Raw genomic sequence first — 20201 nt, 5'->3', positions numbered from 1 at the left:
CTCGTGCCCATAAAGCAGTCACTCCTCATTCCCTTTCTTCTGAACCCCTGGGCAACCACTAATCTGCTTTCTGTCTCTACAGATTTGTCGATTCTGGACATTTCATATAAATAGAAGCATATTTGACCTTTTGTGTCTGGCTTCTTCCACTTAGCATAAGGATTTCAAGGTTCATCTGTGCTATAACAAGTATCAGTACTTCATTCCCGTTTTTTGGCCAAATATCTTTTTGTCTTTTTTTTTTTTTTTTTTTTTTTTTTTTTAGGGCTTCACCCTTGGCATATGGAAGTTCCCAGGCTAGGGACTGGACCAGAGCTACAGCTGCCAGCCTATGCCACAGCTACAGCAATGCCAGATCTGAGCTTCATCTGAAAACTACACTGCAGCTTGTGGAATTTTGGGATCCTTAACTCACTCAGCAAAGCCAGGAATGGATACTAGCTGGAATCTTTTTTTTTTTTTTTTTTTTTGCTTTTTAGGGCTGCACCTGCAGCATACGGGAGTTCCCAGGCTAGGGGTCGAATCAGAGCTGCTGCCAGCCTACACTACAGCCGAAACAATGTACGATCCGAGCCATGTCTGCGACCTACACCATAACTCATGGCAACGCCAGATCCTAATCCACTGAACCAAGCCAGGGATACTAACTAGTCAGGTTATTAACTTACCAAGCCACAACTGGAACTCCTCTAGTTGGGTTCTTAACCTGCTGAGCCACAAGAGGCACTCTTTTTGGCCAAATATTAATCTATTGCACCATATTTTGTTTATTCATTCATCAGTTGATATACTTTGTTTGTTTCTACATTTTAGCTATTGTGAGTAGTGCAACTATGAAGATCAGTTACAAGTTTTTGTTTGAACACCTGCTCCTCTTTTAGATTAAAAAAAAAAAATAGGCTTTTAATCATAAACCTCCACTGACTCCAAGAAGGAGAAGACCAGCTACCTTAAAATCTTCAGTCATTCAACAAATATTTCCTGAGAACCTACTGTACAGCTACCTAGAATGCTAAGCACTGGGGATATAAGTTGCAATGAATACGACAGACATCATCCCTGTCCTACTCCTTGTGAATGACAGAAAATTGAATAAGTGAGTAAAACACAGACCTGGCAGCAGTTTTAGGATTAAGAGTTCTTTTTCCATTTGCTATTAAAGGACAGCAAAAGCTGGTAATGACCCACCTAAGCAAGATGCTGTAGCAGAATGCTTTTGGATACAAGAAACAAGTATAACGAAGACTAGTTTAAACAATAATGGCATTTGCTGTCTTACAGAATAAGTCTGAGGCAGGTAGATTCCGGACCGTGGTTAAGTCAGCAGCAGCACATCATCAAGGAACAAGGTTTTCTCCATCATTCTGCTCTGCCACCCTCACTGTCACAATAAGGGCCAGCAACTCCAAGCATCATGTCCCCCTCACATAACATGGACCAAAAAACAGAAGTGGAAAGATGACAGATCCCTTCCCAACCCTTTTTAGGTACCAGAAAAATGTTCCTCCAAGAAATCCTCCGGAAGACTCACCCACGGTTTGTTCTGCCAGATTTGCACCACATGCCTATACCTCACCAGTCAGGCCCTCCCCTAACTCTGCAAACTGGTTCACTGAGTTTGAATGGGTTGTGCTTCACCCCAGCTCAAGATTCCAGGACTTGCCTTTGCTCCTGGCCCTTGTCATCCTTCAGATCTCAGCTTAACCATCATTTCCCAGGGAAAGTCTTTTCAGGCTTCTTAATTAGGTCAGGTCCCTTTGCTATAGGATCATAGAGAAGTATGGGCCTTTCTTTTAGAGCACTTTTCTGCCTATAGACTGTAAGATCCACGAAAACAAGGAGCTAATATCTCCTACAACATAATGTCTGGCACATATAGTGTCCACTGTGTAGTTGTTGAATGGCTCAACCAATATATAAACTTCAAAGAAGAGTGGCCGATGATGAATTCAGGGAGAACGCAAATAATGGCTAGGATCCACCCTCATAGCCCAGCTGCCTAGCTCCGCCCCTTGGGCCCCACCCCTCCCTGCCGAGTCGTGGGGCGGGGCATAGAGGTCGCATGACGTGACAGCAGCCAGTCGCTGATTGGGTTTCCAGTCGTGCCGGCTAGGAAAGGGGGCGTGTCCGCGTGCGCTGATTGGCTGTCTGGTAGCGGCTGGGCGGGCGGCGGCGGCGGCGCGGGGGCGGGCGCTGGGAGGGACGGGACTGGGCAGGGCAGGGAGGGCAGTAGCTGCGGGTAGGATGGGTCCTCGCCGCCGGCTTCGTTGAGACTTGCTCGCGTGGGCTGCCCTCGGCGGGCCCGCAGTGGCCGCGGCGGCATGAAGGGCGCTCTGGGGAGTCCTGTGGCCGCGGCCGCCGCAGGCGCCGTGATGCAGGAGAGTTTCGGCTGCGTAGTGGCCAACCGCTTCCACCAGCTGCTGGACGACGAGTCAGACCCGTTCGACATCCTGCGCGAGGCCGAGCGCCGGCGCCAGCAGCAGCTGCAGCGCAAGAGGCGCGACGAGGCGGCGGCGGCGGTGGCAGCGGGGACCGGCAACCGCGGTGGCAGGAGCCCGGCTGGGGCTTCGGGCCACAGACCCGGCGCGGGCGGCGGCCGGAGGGAGTCCCAGAAGGAGCGCAAGAGCCTCCCGGCCCCCGGCGCACAGCAGCCGGACAGCCCCGGGGGCGGCCCGCAGCCGCCTGGTACGTGCGCCCCGCCCGGCACCTGGGCGGCCCGTGGTGGGCGCGGTGGGCAGGAGGGAAAGGAGAATGGGGTCAAGGAGGTCACCCTTCCTCAGCTCCCTCACGATCCCCCGCTGCGAGACTGGGGTCCCTGGAACCTGTTCAGAAAGAGCAAGGGGCTCTGGAAAGAGTTGGCTGGAGTTGAGGGTCCTTGTGGCCCAGGAAGGTGGGGGAAAGGACGGGAATCGGGGGTGTCACGCCACTTCTGGCCTTTTTTAGTCCCTTCTGGGGGCAAGGGAGAGTGCAAGCTTGGAATAGGGGGTTTCAAAACCCTGCGGCTGAGCCTTTACAAGTTGGCCAAAGTTGAGGACTATTTCTGGGGTTGAGGTGTAGGGGCGAACACTGGGGTCGCTGCCCTGGGGCTCTCAAATATAGAACTAGCCGGGACCTTCTCCATCCTCCAGCCTAACCTCTGCAAGATTCTCATCGGGAGGTAGAAAGAAAAGGGTGGTGGGAAGGGGAGAGGAGCGCCCCTCTTAAGGAGGATGGAGAAGGGCGCAACCCGGCCCTTTGGGAGTGGCTGCGAGAGCCCGGGACGTGTGAAGGATCTCCGGGGTGAGGGGCTGGATCCTCTGTGATGGAGGGAAGGCCCGAGTGACCGCGGGGGCGGGCTGTGACGTCAGGGCCGCCAGCGGAATGCGGCGGGGGTGGCCGCGGGGTCCCCGGCGCCTTCCAAGTTCTGTGCCTTCACCCATCCTTCTTAGGATAGCTTCCAGCAGTCGTCCGGTACGTTTTCAAGGCAGCAAGCAGTGTTGATGGGTTGTGTAACTTGTGATTAACTCTGACTGCCTTAAGAAGAGCGTTTTTAATTTTTTCAACACGAATATTCAAAGTTCCCCACAACCTGCTTAGCCAGAACGGCCAGTGCAATGGTATACTACTGTCTGCATTCAGGGATGGTGGGTGCCCAAGTGTCCTTTCTCACCTGAACTGCATCAGTGGCAAAGTCTCCAGGACTCCCCCTGTTTCTTCTAGGACTCGAAGGCATTTGGTGCTAAGGTTTCCCAAAAAAAGAGTGTTAAGACCATCCGAGCCAGTGTTTGGCAGTGTATTCCACTGGGCTTTACTGGCTTGTTCCTTGCTTGATAAAAAGTGTGCAGCCCAGCCCTAAGTGAACAACTCCTGATTTCAGCGTTGGGGCTTTGCGTCTTGCAACTAGGTAATGTTTCCCTTTATCTGTGCGAAGTTTAATCGGGCAGTATCTCTTGAGAATCAGAAAATTAAGTCACTGTAGTAAAGCTTATATAGACAATCATAGAGAAGATTAAAAAGAAAATTATTTGAAATACTATTGGCTATCCTGAGACCCCTTGGTAGGCCAGTACATTTATGAGCCTATTTAAAACAATGAGACGAGATATAGTGTACATTTAGTATTATGTTCTATTTTTTCTCTGAAATCTATTGCAATAACTATCATAATAATGAAAATTGAGAAAGGCTAAGCTTTATTTTTTTAACAAATGAAAATATGTGTTTTATCTTTAGTGCAAAACTGAATTTAGTTCTCGGTCAAAATATTGCTTTTTAACCTTTTTACTCTTAAAAATGCCATGCATTTTATTAAAATCTTAAACAATTAAGAAATATATGAAGTGAAAATCCCATATTTTTCTTAGCGTTAACAGCTTGCCTTTACATAAACGCACAAAACTATTTCCTTTTTTTCTAAATTTAGATGCTTTAAACTGGATTGCAACCTGCATTGAGTATTATGATCTAGTACATTTATATCTTACTAAACTAATAAACTTATTAATTTAGCATTGTAATCTAGTATGTTTATAACTTTTTCTTTCATTTGTTTTTGATCCAAGTGACCTGGCTTTAGTGATCTATATTAAATAACATTAGTTAATTTTGTAGTTAGAATGAAAATTTTGTAATTCTAGTTCTTGGTCAAGCATGTGATATTTCAGGAGCAAATGGATCATTAATTTCTATTTATGTAGTTACCGTACAGAGTTTATTTGTGATGGAGGTTAGAGAGTTACTCTCTCAAGTTTTTTTTGTAGCCCCAACTGATACCGACTATACTTTTCCAACACTTAGAATGTTTTAATTTAGTTAGAATATTATAAGTGAATTCTTAGTGTAGGCAAGAATCAAAGGCAAGACACATTTGACATGTAACAGAAGCATTAATCTTAAAAGAATGTGAAAATCGTAAGATCTTTCCCACAGAAACGGAAATTTTTAATGTCCTTCACTATTTAACAATATACATAGACCCTTGGGTGAGCCCTGAGAACAAAAATTCATTCTTGAAGTCCTCTGAAACAGCGTTGCTTTTCCTGGACTTTCAGAACTATTCTAAGTCAAAGCTCAACTTTATTTTGGGGGAAATCTCACTGTAAATTTTTATTATATGTTGTCCCTTCATGTCTGCTTGTGGTTAGATCAGTAATCAGACTGCATAGTCCAGCCTTTTATTGGAAAGGGCTAGTAAAATTCAGTGTTTGCATTATCCATTTGGAGCTGCTGATCCAGCACAGGAAAACTAGGTTCAGTTGCAGTCTCGATCTCTTAATAGTAAATTGTGAGGCGGAAAACTGAACCCCTGTTATCTTTGTTTTTGGGTTTTGCAAGGAAAAGGAAATGTTGGAAGGGGATTGATAATTATTCTAATAAATAGCCAGTCATATTTAATGGTTTTCAATTCATACGCAGAAGCTTTGAGAGAAGTTTTCATGTACTTTGCAGCAAATGTCATTTTAAGTTTTGAAGGCTGACCTCCAAATTTAATTGATAACAATTAAAAAAATAACCTTGAGAAAGCAGAAAGAAGGTGGGAATAATTTCTTAAGTAATTCTGTGGCCAAGTGGAGATCTTTCGTTTTTTAGAAATTACAGGTTACAGATAGGAAATTTAAAACTATTAAAATAACTTTTTACATTGTGGGGAAACTATTGAAAAGCATTGTTACTGTTGATGTGCTCGCTGATGGCTATTATGTCATGGTCTCTTAAAGAGTTCAGTTTGTTGGATAATGAACTTTCGTAATAACATCTTCTACCTTACATTTCAAATGCCTTCCAATTTTGATCTCTGGTAGTAACATCTGGCATGGAGTCTCAGGCAGCTGGGCATGAGTGTCAGTCTCTCGTTTTGTTCTGCAGTAGAAGCATAATGCCCTGTTTATGATCACATCTTTCCGATATCCTAAACATGTCACAAGCTCGGACTGTGACTTCATGATGCAGATCAGGTTGAAGCATTTTCCTGGGTTATGGGACATTAACTTCAGATTGAACTTAGACCTGTTGTGTAACTTTTCGCATTTCAAAAAAATACTTGGTTAACTAACAAGTAGGAAGTTGCACAGTTTTGTGTTAGTGGTGTTGCAGACAGGATTTTTGCTTTAAGATGAGATCAGTAAGGTACAGGAACTATTTTAATTTACATGTGCCCAGTTTATAAAGTATAGATAGAAAGTAGTAAGTGGGCAGGTAGGAAAATACATGTAAACATATTCCTTGAAGAGTCATGTGTATCTGCCTAAGTAGGAAAAGAACCCAGCAGTTTAAAAAGTACCCACTGGAGTTCCCGTCGTGGCGCAGTGGTTAACGAATCCGACTAGGAACCATGAGGTTGCGGGTTCGGTCCCTGGCCTTGCTCAGTGGGTTAACGATCCGGCGTTGCCGTGAGCTGTGGTGTAGGTTGCAGACGCGGCTCGGATCCCGCGTTGCTGTGGCTCTGGTGTAGGCCGGTGGCTACAGCTCCGATTCAACCCCTAGCCTGGGAACCTCCATATGCCGCGGGAGCGGCCCAAGAAATAGCAACAACAACAACAAAAGACAAAAAAAAAAAAAAAAAAAAAAAAAAAAGTACCCACTAATTCAGGTATATTTAATATTTTTATAGGCATACACTCAGTATGAAGAGTGGCTTGGGTTCCCTGGTGGCTCATGGGTTAAGGAGGCAGTGTTGTCACTGCTGTGGCTCTAGTTACTGGTGTGGCCAAGTTGGACCCCCTAACTGGGGGACAGCCACAGACTGTGAGTGAGGCCAAAAAAAGGAAGAAAAAAAAAAGTGAAGCACCTAAAATAAAAATTGTTTTTACATTTTTTTTTTTTTTTTTGGTCTTTTTAGGGCCGTACCCATGGCCTATGGAGGTTCCCAAGCTAGGGGTTGAATCGCTATAGCTGCTGGCCACTGGCCTGCGCCACAGCCACCACAACGCCATATCCAAGCTGCATCTGCGACCTACATCACAGCCCACGGCAATGCCAGATCCTTAACCCACTGAGCAAGGCCAGGGATTGAACCTGCATCCTTGTGGATCCTAGTCAGAGTCATTTCCGCTGAGCCACGATGGGAATGCCTATTTTTGCAATTTTTTTGAGGTGGAGACCTGTTAAATATATACAAAGAAAAGATAAAAACACATTTCTGGAAATGATTTAAGAAGTGACAAAGTTCTACACAGTATGTTTACCAAATATTAAATGCCTTTGTGACAGACCCTGCTTAAATATTTTAAAGCATTGAAATTGAGAGGAGCAGAGAGGACAGAGAAGACTGGAGTGGCCCCAGCCCCAGCCTTGCTCAGTGCTGCCTCCCCATGGACAGGAGATACCCTTTCAAGCATGACCGGCCCTTGCATGAGTTGGCAAATACCAGCCTTGGCTTCTTATTTGAGAATTGTGATCATAAAAAATAATCACAAGTGCATAAATCCCATCAAAGAGGAGGAACATCTGTTCAAATGAAAAAGATATATCCGGGTGTCCCCTCCAAAAAAAAAAAAAAAAAAAAAAAAACAGAAAACAACAAAAAAAGAAAAAGATATGGAGTTCCCGTCGTGGCGCAGTGGTTAACAAATCCGACTAGGAACCATGAGGTTGCGGGTTCGATCCCTGCCCTTGCTCAGTAGGTTAACGATCCGGCGTTGCCGTGAGCTGTGGTGTGGGTTGCAGACGCGGCTCGGATCCCGCGTTGCTGTGGCTCTGGCGTAGGCCGGTGGCTACAGCTCCGATTCAACCCCTAGCCTGGGAACCTCCATATGCCGCGGGAGCGGCCCAAGAAATAGAAACAATAACAACAACAACAACAACAAAAAAGACAAAAGACAAAAAAAAAAAGAAAGAAAAAGATATAACGATGCAAACTATTTAAAAATAAAAACTTTATTTGCCAGTGGTAAACTGTAGTTGGGATTCTCTAAATACAATCTGAAATACAGATTATCCGGTAATTTTCTGGATGGAGCTTAACTACTGTGTTTTGATAAAGCAGTTGTTGTGAAATGTAGGATGGATGGACTGTCGCATAGCTGTCACAGTCATTGTGAGATCCCTTTAATTGTAGGTTAGTTGGTATAATTTATCATACTTTCTAGAACATAAGGGAAAGTGGCGTATGATTCAACAGTAATGTTAAGGTTTTATTAAAAAGTGGACGGCTCTGAGCATGGTAGTATCAGCAAATTTTTTTCTCCTCTGAACTTGTCTAAACTTCCTGAATTTTCCTATGACACGATGTCTAGAAAAGTGAATATATATATATATATATATATATATATATATTTTTTTTTTTTTTCTGTCTTTTCTAGGGCCTCACCCACGGCATATGGAGGTTCCCAGGCTAGGGGTCCAATCGGAGCTGAAGCCACCTGTTTACACCACAGCCACAGCCTCGCCAGATCCGAGCCACATCTGTGACCTACACCACAGCTCACGGCAACGCTGGATCTTTAACCCACTGAGTGAGGCCAGGGATCAAACCCGAAACCTCATGGTTCTTAGTCGGACTCGTTAACCACTGAGCCATGATGAGAACTCCCAGAGAGTGAAATTTGAAAGTACCTGTGATAACATACTGCTGCAGACATTGTGTTCTCAGCCTCCCCTTTGATTTTTCTGTCTCTGGCAGGCCAGAAGCGAACTCCCAGAAGAGGGGAGCAGCAAGGATGGAGTGATAGCCGCGGCACAGAGGTGGCGCTTGATAGAGCAGAGCGGAGATCCTACAGGGAATATCGACCCTACGAGACCGAGAGGCAGGCGGACTTTACACCTGAGAAGTTTACAGATGAAAAGTAGGTACCACAGACCCCACCAGGAGGGTTGGAGGAACCAGAGGATTTTCAGAGAACTATTAGACCTGTGACCTTTTTGTGGTGGCAGTTCTGGAAGTATTTTACCAACTTAAGTACTAAATCATATTACCTTAGGTAACATGAAGGATCTTCATTTATCTCATATGTGACCTGAAGTCTTGGTTCAGGAGATGATGATCTGATGAAAAACAGATTATTTCTTGGTAACTATGAAAAGCACTCTTGTAACAAGCTATACAGGAGTATGCTAAACTGTTTAATTTTTCTTTTGAAGTTTAATTCTTTTTTTTTTTTTCAACTTTTTAGGGCTGCACCCACGGCAGATGGGGGTTCCCAGGCTAGGGGTCAAATCGGAGCTGTAGCTGCTGGCCACAGCCATAGCACTGCCAGATCTGAGCCACATGTGCAACCTACACCACAGCTCACAGCAATGCTGGATCCTTAACCCACTGAGTGAGGCCAGGGATCGAACCTGCATCCTCATGGATACTAGTCGGATTCACTTCTGCTGAGCCATGACGGGAACTCCCTAATTATGTTTTTGATTTAGCATTACTGATTTAGTCTACTAATGAATTCAAGCAAATTTCTAGCCCCCATGAAGTCAGTAGGTTAATCATGATGCAATGTGACCAAAAAAAAAAAAATGTGTGACACCAGTTTTGGTTCCCACACCTTCTCTAGAAAGTACTCTCACCTGGAAGATAGTCTCAGGCTGGTGCATCTGACACCCTCCTGAATGATGTGGCAGCGCGTGGACTGTCATGCCCTGTCATGCCCACCTGTACAGAGGTGGCGCTTCTTGGGGTCTTAATGCTTGGCACAAACAAGATGGATGCTTGCTGCCTAAAGTTTTTAATTATTAAACCTACAGGGTGCTGGGTTTAGATTAAACTGAAACAATGCATGAGTCACATTGAAAGGAAAAGAAAGTTTAAAAGGCTAAAGGAGACTAGAATAGTGTAGTTTAAGGTCAAGATGAGCCATGATTCCCAAAGTCTTTCAACTTCTTTGCTCGTTCCGCTGCCCCTTAGGATTCTGTCTCTAAGTTTTAGCCAGAAACATGGCTTTATAAAACAATGCTGTAAGTCCATTAAAACAAGCAAACAAATAAGAAATCCAGCAGCAAATAGCTCCATTAAAGGAGAGGGTGAGCAAGTGGTGACTTCTGCAGACCCATTCCCTTGAAGTTATGCCTCCAAAACAAATGGTATATCTGCCACCATGTTAGAGGGTGAGAACTAGAAAAAGGCTCCATGCTGCTGTTTTGGTTGGTGACTTAAGATTTGCTGTGTATGGAGTTCCCGTCGTGGTGCAGTGGTTAACGAATCCGACTAGGAACCATGAGGTTGCGGGTTCGATCCCTGGCCTTGCTCAGTGGGTTAATGATCCGGCGTTGCCGTGAGCTGTGGTGTAGGTTGCAGACGCGGCTCGGATCCCGCGTTGCTGTGGCTCTGGTGTAGGCCGGTGGCTACAGCTCCGATTCGACCCCTAGCCTGGGAACCTCCATATGCCGCGGGAGCGGCCCAAGAAATAGCAACAACAACAACAAAAGACAAAAAGACAAAAGACAAAAAGAAAAAAAAAAAAAGATTTGCTGTGTAATGGCTAAAGTCTGCCTGCTTTGAGAAAGCCTTCAGGATCAGAGCTGCTTATTTGGGGAAGCTTTTGTGTATTTTTTTTCCTCCCTTCAGGGATATTTTTCAATGAGAATGCGGAAATTAGAGCTCAAAAGCACAAGTCTCTGTCTCCAGCTTTTCTTAGTAGCAAAATTATGAGTCTTTAAAAAAGACAAGATAGGTCTTTGTATGTTAACATGAAGAAAAATGCCTATCACGTGATGCGTATTTCAGACTTACAGCAAGTCGCAAGAACTGTATAAAGAATTTCCATCTACCCTCATCCAGATTCCCCCAAATAACATTTTGCGATATTTGCTTTATCATAGCCCTCCCTCCCTCTCTCCCCTGCTCTCTCACGCACACACACTTTTTGTCATTTCAGAGTAAGGTGCAGGAATGTCCCTTTATCCTTAAATACTTTAATTATAGTTCCTAAAAACATGGTACAGTCATCAAACTCATTAGCATAGATGTAATACTATTATCTAATTCTCTAAATGATGTAATCTACAGACTATTCAGATTTCACCAGTTGTCCTAATAATGTCCTTTTAGTAAAAGAAAAAAAGAAAAAAAAAAAAACTGGGTTCAGGATCCAGTCCAGGAAGGTGCATTGTATTTAGTCTTCTTTATTTGAAACAACTCGAGTCTTTCTTTATTTTATGGATTTGAGAATTTGAAAGAATATGGACCAGTTATTTTGTAAAACAGCCTAGAATGTGAGCATGGAATCTAATGGAACAAGATTATGCATTTTGACAGGAATACCACAGAACTGTGATGTCTTATGTCCTTCTCTGTGTATCACATTAGGAATAAGTAGGGAATTTTTACTTTCAAGGAAATTTGAATATATTTTTTGTTAAGTCGTGCTATCAGAAAAGATATTTTCTCTTTTTTTCTTAAAAAATACTCTTCTGACGTTCCCTGGTGGTTCAGCAGGTTAAGGATCCAGTATTGTCGCTGCTGTGGCATGGGTTTGATCCCTGGCCGGGAACTTCTGCATGCTGTGGGTATGGCCAAAAAAAATAATAATAATTACTCTTCTATTAATAAAGAGACATAGGAATGTTTTTGTTTTTGCTTTTTAGGGCTACGTGTACAGCATATGGAAGTTCCCAGGCTAGGGGTCGAATCAGAGCTATAGTTGCCAGCCTACACCACAGCTCACAGCAACATTGGATTCCCGACCCTCTGAGCGAAGCCAGGGATGGAACCCGTTTCCTTATGATTATTAGTTGGATTTGTTTTCCCTGCGCCACAACGGGAACTCCCCATAAGATCTTTAATAAAAATAATTTATAGTTACTTTAGGCAATTTGGAAAATGCATAAAATTATAAAGAAGATTAAAACTGCCTATCTCACCATCTGAGATGATAGGTGACTTTTAACACTTGGCCCATTTTTTTCCTTTCTTTTTATACATAGATATACTCAGATGTTAAGATGATAGGGTCTATACACCAAGTACCAGTCTTTCTTGTCCACTTGACAAACTAAAGTCATGAACAGCAATGTCATTGACAATGTTTGGTAAGCATTTCTAATGGTTCTGTAACAATCTGTGATCTATTTTTTTGGAGAATTATAATGTAATTATCCCAGTAGTGGACTTTTGCTCAACTCTAGTTTTTTACCTTTATAAATAATACCCATTGAGCAGCTTTTTATATACGTAGGGACTTTCCTGGATGGAGTTCTTGAAGTTAGGGTCATAAAATGGTTCTCAGCTGTATGTCCGGTTTCCAAATCTGGGACCCAGTTTTTTCTTCAATGCAAGGTTGGGTAGGTACCTGTAGTGTGAAAACAAAAATTGGGACAAGGGGGTGCTATAATACATAGTGACAGGGAGTTCCCATTGTAGCTCCGTGGGTTAAGTCCCGACGAGTATCCATGAGGATTTGGGTTCAATCCCTGGCCTCGCTCATTGGGTTAAGGATCTGGCATTGCCATGAGCTGTGGTGTAGGTTGCAGCTGTGGCTCTAATCCCAAGTTTCTATGGCTGTGGCATAGGCCAGAAGCTGCAGCTCTGATTTGACCCCAGCCTGGGGACTTCCATATGCTGCAGGTGCAGCCCTTAAAAGCAAAAACAAACAAAAAACATCACTATCCTAGTAACCTATCAATTTACTCTTATCACTAATAATTTTTAAGAGCATTTCTCAGAGCACTTTGTGTAGCCTTGAATGTGATAAAGTCAGACCTTTGCTTACTTGGTAGTAAAAAACGGTTGTCACCTTGCATTTCTGTGATAGCTATACATGTTCATTGGACAGAGTTATAGAATCTTGCTCATTGTAACACACTAATTCATTCTTCTCAATTTATGGATGAGGAAACTCCCAGAATTTTAGTGACTGGATTTTTATTCCAGGAAAAGTAGAACACTTTTTTTTTTTTTTTTTTTTTGTCTTTTCTCCTTTTCTAGGACCACTCCCGCGGCATATGGAGGCTCCCAGGCTAGGGGTCGAATCGGAGCTGTAGCTGCCAGCCTACACCAGAGCCACGGCAAGGCCGGATCCTTAACCCACTGAGAGAGGCCAGGGATTAAACCCACAGCCTCATGGTTCCTAGTCAGATTCGTTAACCACTGTGCCACCAAGGGAACTCCCTAAGTAGAACACATGTTTTTACATAGAAGCAGGAGATCCTATTGTGACGTAGCAGAAATGAACCCACCTAGTATCCAGGAGGATGCGGGGGTTCCATTCCTGGCCTCAATCAGTGAGTTAAAGATCTGCTGTTGCTGTGAGCTGCGGTATAGCTTGCAAATATGGCTCAGATCCAGCGTTACCATGGCTGTGGTATAGGCTGGCAGCTGTAGCTCTGAATCGACACCTAACCTGGTGGGAATATAGAAATTTCTGTATGCCGTGGGTGTGTCCCTAAAAAAGACAACAAAACAAAAAACACGTAGAAGCAGTGGCACAAATGATGCTGAGACTAACTGCATGGCTCAGGCGCAGAGATCAGCCATGGCACTCGTTGCACATATTCTGGAAATGTAACTACTGTTTTAATGCAGCAGGAGTTTTTCTTTAGGCTCCACATGATGGAACTTAAGTGAACTCTTAGAACATAGACTATTAGGAAATTAATTTGCATCTGTCTGGATACAGTTCAGCTCCTGGCTCTTTCGGCAGTTTACTGCTGCTCATTTAAAGCCAGTTGCAGTTCTGAACGAATCACTTACTGAGATGTTTGGGTTTTTTTCCTTCCTCATGAGGAAGCAGTTTTTTTAAATTGCGGTAGATATACATAACATAAAATTGACCATTCTAACCACTTTTTATGCGTACAGTGCCATGGCATTAGGTACATTAATGGTTGTGCAGCCATCCCCGATATCCATCACCAGAACTTTTCATCTGTCCCAAACTGTACCCATTAACTCCCCACTTACTCCTCCCTCCATGAATTTCATTCCCTTTACCTATGAAACGGCTGCTCACGTCTACTTATTAAGACTGTTGTAAGAGAGGGGTTTACAGGCATGCAAATCGAGGTGGGATACTTGGCCCAATGCAATATTATTTTCCTTGCTTTTGCTTGTGATTGTATCACAGTAAAGCTTCCTAAATGGAGTATCAGATTCCTCGATGCTCACCAACCTATAAAAAAAGAGGATATATTTATAAGAAGGGGATTATAAAGAAGCAAATGAGAATATGTTTAATTGGGGGTTGGGGAAGAGGGTCAACCTATGGAATTAAAAAAAAAAAAAAAAAAAAAAAAGATTTAAGGGATTAAAATACACCAGAACACACAGGCCTGTTTTTAGGGTCAGTTTCAATTACTGTTAGGTTTTTAATGAATTTGTTACTTTATCACCATCTGAACTAAATTTCATGTAAATTTAGGCCTGGTTTTGACTCTTGGCATTATTTTCCATATGTTTTTGTGCTTCATTTCCTCACATTTCCTCTTAGAAATCTACAGTGTCAAATGGTACATAAAGGTCAAATGACATAGAGACAAAAGTTGCTATTAGATTAACAACAAAAGAGTCATCTTCAACTATCTTCCTCATCTGTGGGCAGTAGCTGTAATTAAATGACTGTCCGTGAAGGGTTCAGAACGGTGCCAGAGATAGTGTGTGTTCAGTAAAATTTATTATTATTCAAGCTGCACCGCTCTTTTCAATATACTATAACCATAATGCCCTTCTAGATTTTTTTTTTTTTTTTTTTTTTTTTTTTTTTTTTTTTTTTTTTTTTTTTTTTGTCTTTTTAGGGCCACACCTGCGGCACATGGAAGGTCCCAGGTTAGGGGTCAAATCGGAACTATAGCCACTGGCCTACACCACAGCTCAGGGCAACACCAGATCCTTAACCTACTGAGTGAGGCCAGGGATTGAACCTACGTCCTCATGGATCCTAGTCAGATTTGTTTCCGCTGAGCCATGACCGGAACTTCCCTTCTAGAATTTTTTTTCCCCAAAAAGCCTCAGCTCTTTAACCCCTTCACCACTTTTTATTGTATCCATTCTTCCTAGACCAGTTGACAGATTTGATCGAGACAGACCACTGAGAGGACGTGGAGGCCCAAGAGGGGGCATGCGAAGCAGAGGCAGAGGTGGTCTTGGGAACAGAGCTTTTGACGGTTTTGACCAGAGAGGGAAACGAGAATTTGAGAGATACGGTGGCAGTGATAAAATGTAAGTTTTTTTGTAAATGCAATTTTCCCTTTAACATCCTGCTAATACATGGTATGAATCTGCTTGTTATGTGATAATATTTAATTGACTTTATATTAGTATGCTTTTATTCCTGAGGGAGCTCATCCTGGGACAGCTTTTATGATCAACTTTTCTTTCTTTTTTGTCTTTTTAGGGCCATACCCATGTGCACATGGAGGTTCCCAGGCTAGAGGTCTAATCAGAGCTGTAGCAGCCGGCCTACGCCACAGCCACAGCCACGCCAGATCCGAGCTGTGGCTGGGGCCTACACCACAGCTCACGGCAGCGCCGGATCCTTAACCCACTGCACGAGGCCAGGGATCGAACCTGCATCCTCATGGATGCTAGTCAGATTCGTTTCTGCTGCGCCACGACAGGAACTCCAATAATCAAGTTTTCTGACTTGGGTATTGACTGGAAGCCGGCTTCCTGTTTAAGGGAATATTCTTTCTTTCTCTAGAGCAATCAGAACTGAAGACAACACGGGTGGATATGGAGTTCGCACCTGGGGATCAGGTAAAGATACCAGGTATGGTGCAAATGTGTGCACTCTGTGAACCTACAATTAAGTGGAAATAATCTGGATCTCTCTTTGCCTGTCTCTAAAATCATGTCCTCTTTGTTTTGCCCGCAGTGTCTTTATACTTCTGTGCTTTAAGTAGAGATTGATTTTAGGCTTTCGTTTCCTGAGCTGACTTTTATTTTAAAGGATTTTTATTTTTTCCATTATAGCTGATTTACGCTGTTCTGTCAATTTTCTACCGTACAGTAGACCCAGTCACTGTACATATACCCAGTCACACCTACATATGTACATTCTTTTTCTCACATTATCCTCCATCATGCTCCATCATAAGTGCCTAGATAGAGTTCCCAGGGCTATACGGCAGAGATGACGTTTTAAAACAGGTTTGCCATATTGCAGTTGAATTTGAATCTGCTTTCAGATTCTTTTATTTTATCTCATTGTAGCTGTGCAAATTTGTGTATTTGCTAATGCCCCAAAGGCAAGGCACTGTATGTTTGCGTATGCCTCAGAATGCATTTTATTTTTTTTTTTATTTTTGTTTGTTCTTGCTTTTTAGGGCATCACCTGTGGCATATAGAGGTTCCCAGGCTAGGGGTCTAATTGAAGTTACAGCTGCCAGCCTGTACCACAGCCACAGCAATGCCAGAGCCGAGCCGTATCTGTAACCTACACCACAGCTCATGGCAACACCAGATCCTTAACCCATTGAGTGAGGCTGGGGATCGAACCTGCAACCTCATGGTTCCTAGTCGGATTTGTTTCTGCTGTGCCACGAAGAGAACTCCTCAGAATGCTTTTTAAATTCCTGGGTATTCTATAGTTTATTTTTCTGTGCCCTTTGAAAGTTTTTATGCACATTGCATCTTGATTTTATAAGATCACTTGCAGATCAGAGCTCAAGGATAAATTTCCTCTGAGGTTCAAATGTGATATATTCCGAGGCTTTATGGTCGTTTCTATCTGTGCCAGTTTTACCACTTAGAGAAGGTACCTGGCTCTGTGGTTTCTGTCATGTCAGGGCTGCAGGGACGACACCTTCTTGGTGTGAGCACAGAGATAGGCAGGAGGACAAGGAGTGAGTTGCTTCAGGATGTGTTGCAGGGAGGGCTTTCCACAAGTTTGAAGGCTTGAGGGGACTCAGACTTCCACTTTTCTTCTTTTGAAGAATGTAAGCTTTTCACATAAACTTATTTTTCTTAAATTGTTATCCTTGGGAGTTCCTGTCGCTGCTCTGTGGTAATGAACCCAGCTAGTATCCATAAGGATGCGGGTTCCATCCCTGGCCTCGCTCAGTGGGTTAAGGATCTGACCTTGCTATGAGCTGTGGTGTAGTTTGCAGACGAGGCTTAGATCCCACGTTGCTGTGGCTACAGTGTAGGCCGGCAGCTACGCTCCAATTCTACCCCTAGCCTGGGAACTTCCATATGCTGCAGGTGTGGCCCCAAAAAGACAAAAAAAAAAAAAGTTAAATTGTTGTCCTTAAAAACAAATATACAGAATATACCAAATGTAAAAGTAGATTAACTGCCATTGCGTATCTTTATTGTCCTTGAAAGGAAACTTGTTAAATGTTTCTCAAACTGGGGTGCTATAGAGCCTCAATTGCAAATCTGTTTATTTTGTTTTCCTGTGATAGTATGTTTTTAAAAAGCAATTCAGGCACCTTCAGAATCATCTAATTTACTATCTTGTCCACTACTACTACTCCATTTCCATTTGCATTTGAATTTAAAATTGTTTTGGCTCCAAGTGATCTCTTACCCCTAAGGGGTAAGTATTGGCCTTGGAACATGAAGAAGTGACCGAGTGTGCACTTGGTGGATGGTGGGTCCCAGTGTTAAACTGACACATGCCCCATGGCACTCATTTTGGATTGGTTTGTGAATTACAAAGTTACAGCTCTTCGGTGGTAATAATCTGTAATTACCAGATTTTTTTTTGTAGGATAAGACTTTTTTGTTTTGGTCTTTTTTAGGGCTGTACCCGAGGCATATGGAAGTTCCCAGGCTAGGGGTCGAATTGGAGCTGTAGCTGCCCACCACAGCCACAGCTACAGCAGTGCAGGATCTGAGCTGCTTCTGTGACGTATACCACAGCTCACGGCAATGCCGGATCCTTAATCCACTGAGCAAGACCGGAGATCGAATTGCATCCTCATGGATGCTAGTCAGGTTCATTAACCACTGAGCCACTAGGGGAACTTCTAGTATTGTATTCTTGTTTGAAGACATTGGCAGTATAACCAGATCTGTGGGCAAAACACTTTCAAATGGGGTGACTGAGCCATTTCCATTGTTTTCTTCAGGAGTTTGACCAAGAGTACCTGAAAACAGAATTTTCTCCATTTACCGTAATTTAAAGAGTGTTATATCAGATATTATTTTCACTTACCAACTGAAATAGACACCCAGGCAGTTTTCAGTAATGCTGCTTTCTAACTTTAATTGTGGAGAATAAGACAGTTTTCTGTAGTAATCAAGCCGCATTTGATTAAAATCTGTTCAGTTTCATAGATTTGGTTAAGTGGATATTCTGATTAAATTTGAACTAGTTAACAAAGCCTTAATATGTTTAACATTGTTGTGGGACCATACTAGAGCCCATAGACATTTTCTACGTTTATATAACCGAAGTCAAAATAGAGACATCAGCCTTGGAGCTTTATCCTCTTATAAAGTGATTTACTTTCTTTATCATCTTATTGGTGATTTACTTTCAACAAAACAACAACATTTGCCAAAGTAAATGCTTGCTAATCTTGAAACTTAATTCTTTTCTAGTTTGGATCATATGGTTCTATGAGAGCTATAAGCACACAATTAGTTTATTCATAAAATAATTTAGGTCAATATAGGGAAGAAGTCTGTAATTTTTTTTTTTCCCTTAATTGACTGACTGGTTTAAGAAATGCTGGTTTTTACATAGTCTCTTTGTTTGGTATTCTGCTTCTCTTTTTTTTTTTTAGGGCCACACTTGTGGCATATGAAGGTTCCCAGGCTGGGGGTCTAATCGGAGCTACAGCTGCTGGCCACAGACAAAGCAATGCAAGCTGCGTCTGCAACCTACACCACACCTCATGGCAACGCTGGATCCTTAACCCACTGAGTAAGGCCAGGGGTCGAACCCACAACCTCATGGTTCCTAGTCGGATTCGTTTCCGCTGTGCCACCACAGGAACTCCTGTATTCTGTTTCTTTTTTCCTCCCCTATATCTCCTTCATGATTTTTAATTGTTGAAAGCTATGAACTGTCAGCGAATCCAAGTTTTTTTATCCCCTTGGTTTATTACATGGCCAAGGGCATAAAGAAGAAGGTGGGGTAATCCAGTACTGGCACTGCTGCTAGACTCTTGGATACACAAAACTCCCATGACCCCTCCAAGGTTCAGACTGATGGGCAAAGGCCGCTTTTGTGAAGGGGCCTCCACCAGGCAGAGCAGCACTAATGTCCTTCCAAACATGGAGAGCATTTCATTTGGACCTTTTTTAAAAGGAAAAATTATTCAAATTTTGTGTTGAAAAACAGTGGTTTTTAAAGTTGACTAGAATGGCTTTGAGTTGAGAATTGAAAAAAAAATGTAATGTAAGAAGTCTATTCTTTTTATTATAGTTCATTTTATGTGTACTTTTAAAAAAAAAAAACAAACAAAACCTAATGTATGAAGATTTTTCCTGAATTGGGAATGAAAAAGTGCCGGCTTCTGTATAGAGAGTGGAAAATATTTCTAATGGATATATTTATATTGACTGATTTTAGCATTTTCCTGAAAATGAAATTTCTTTTTGCTGATACTCTTTTTTAAAGTAATGTTCAGATAGGATTAATATCAACATAAAAAAATTAAAATTACGTTTGTTAAAATTCAAATTGTTTTCCATTGTGCTATAATTTCTAATCTGTAGATTGAGTATTTATATGTGATGGTACGTAAATTGATGTTTCAGAGCTGTATTTTTCTGGTATCGTTACCATCAGCTTGTTTGTAATCTTAACACATTCCTTTTTGTGCAGTGTTTCTACTTTCCTGCCATTTTTTGTTTGATATGGCATTTTCTTTTTTTCTTTTTTTCTTTTTTTTTTTTTTGCTTTTTAGGGTCGCACCTGCACCATATGGAAGTTCCCAGGCTAGGGGTCGAATTAGAGCTGTAGCCACCAGCCTACACCACAGCCACAGTAATGCCAGATCCAAGCTACATCTGTGACCTACACCACAGCTCATGGCAACCCCAAATCCTTAACCCACTGAGTGAGTCCAGGGATCGAACCTGCAACCTCATGGTTACTAGTCAGATTTGCTTCCACTGAGCCACTGCAGGAACTCCTGATATGGCATTTTCTTATCTATTACAAGTCATTTAACATTTGTGGATTGAGAACTTTTATGGCCCCTGTTAACATTTGGAATTTCGTAGGATAATAAGTTTTGAGTAATTGTTCTGGTCCTTTACAATTTGTTTTTAATTTTAGGCCATTCATGGAAACTTTTTTTTTTTTTTTTTTTTTGTCTTTTTGCTATTTCTTGGGCCGCTCCCGCGGCATATGGAGGTTCCCAGGCTAGGGGTTGAATCCAAGCCGCCAGTCTACACC

The 20201-nt window shown here is 42.6% G+C and overlaps 1 protein-coding gene across 1 annotated transcript in view; it reads left to right on the top strand.

Moving 5' to 3' along the window:
* Nucleotides 2231–20201, top strand: part of HABP4 (hyaluronan binding protein 4) — a 36588-nt gene continuing 18617 nt past the window's right edge. The window contains 4 exon segments of the mRNA NM_001244681.1: nt 2231–2685; nt 8600–8762; nt 14903–15064; nt 15546–15614. Of these exon segments, the coding sequence (NP_001231610.1) occupies nt 2322–2685; nt 8600–8762; nt 14903–15064; nt 15546–15614 (758 nt within the window). The 5' untranslated portion in view covers nt 2231–2321.

This window comes from Sus scrofa, chromosome 10 (assembly GCF_000003025.6).
Source record: "Sus scrofa isolate TJ Tabasco breed Duroc chromosome 10, Sscrofa11.1, whole genome shotgun sequence".
NCBI classification, from domain to species: domain Eukaryota; kingdom Metazoa; phylum Chordata; class Mammalia; order Artiodactyla; family Suidae; genus Sus; species Sus scrofa.
This window is presented reverse-complemented; position numbering and strand designations above follow the sequence as displayed.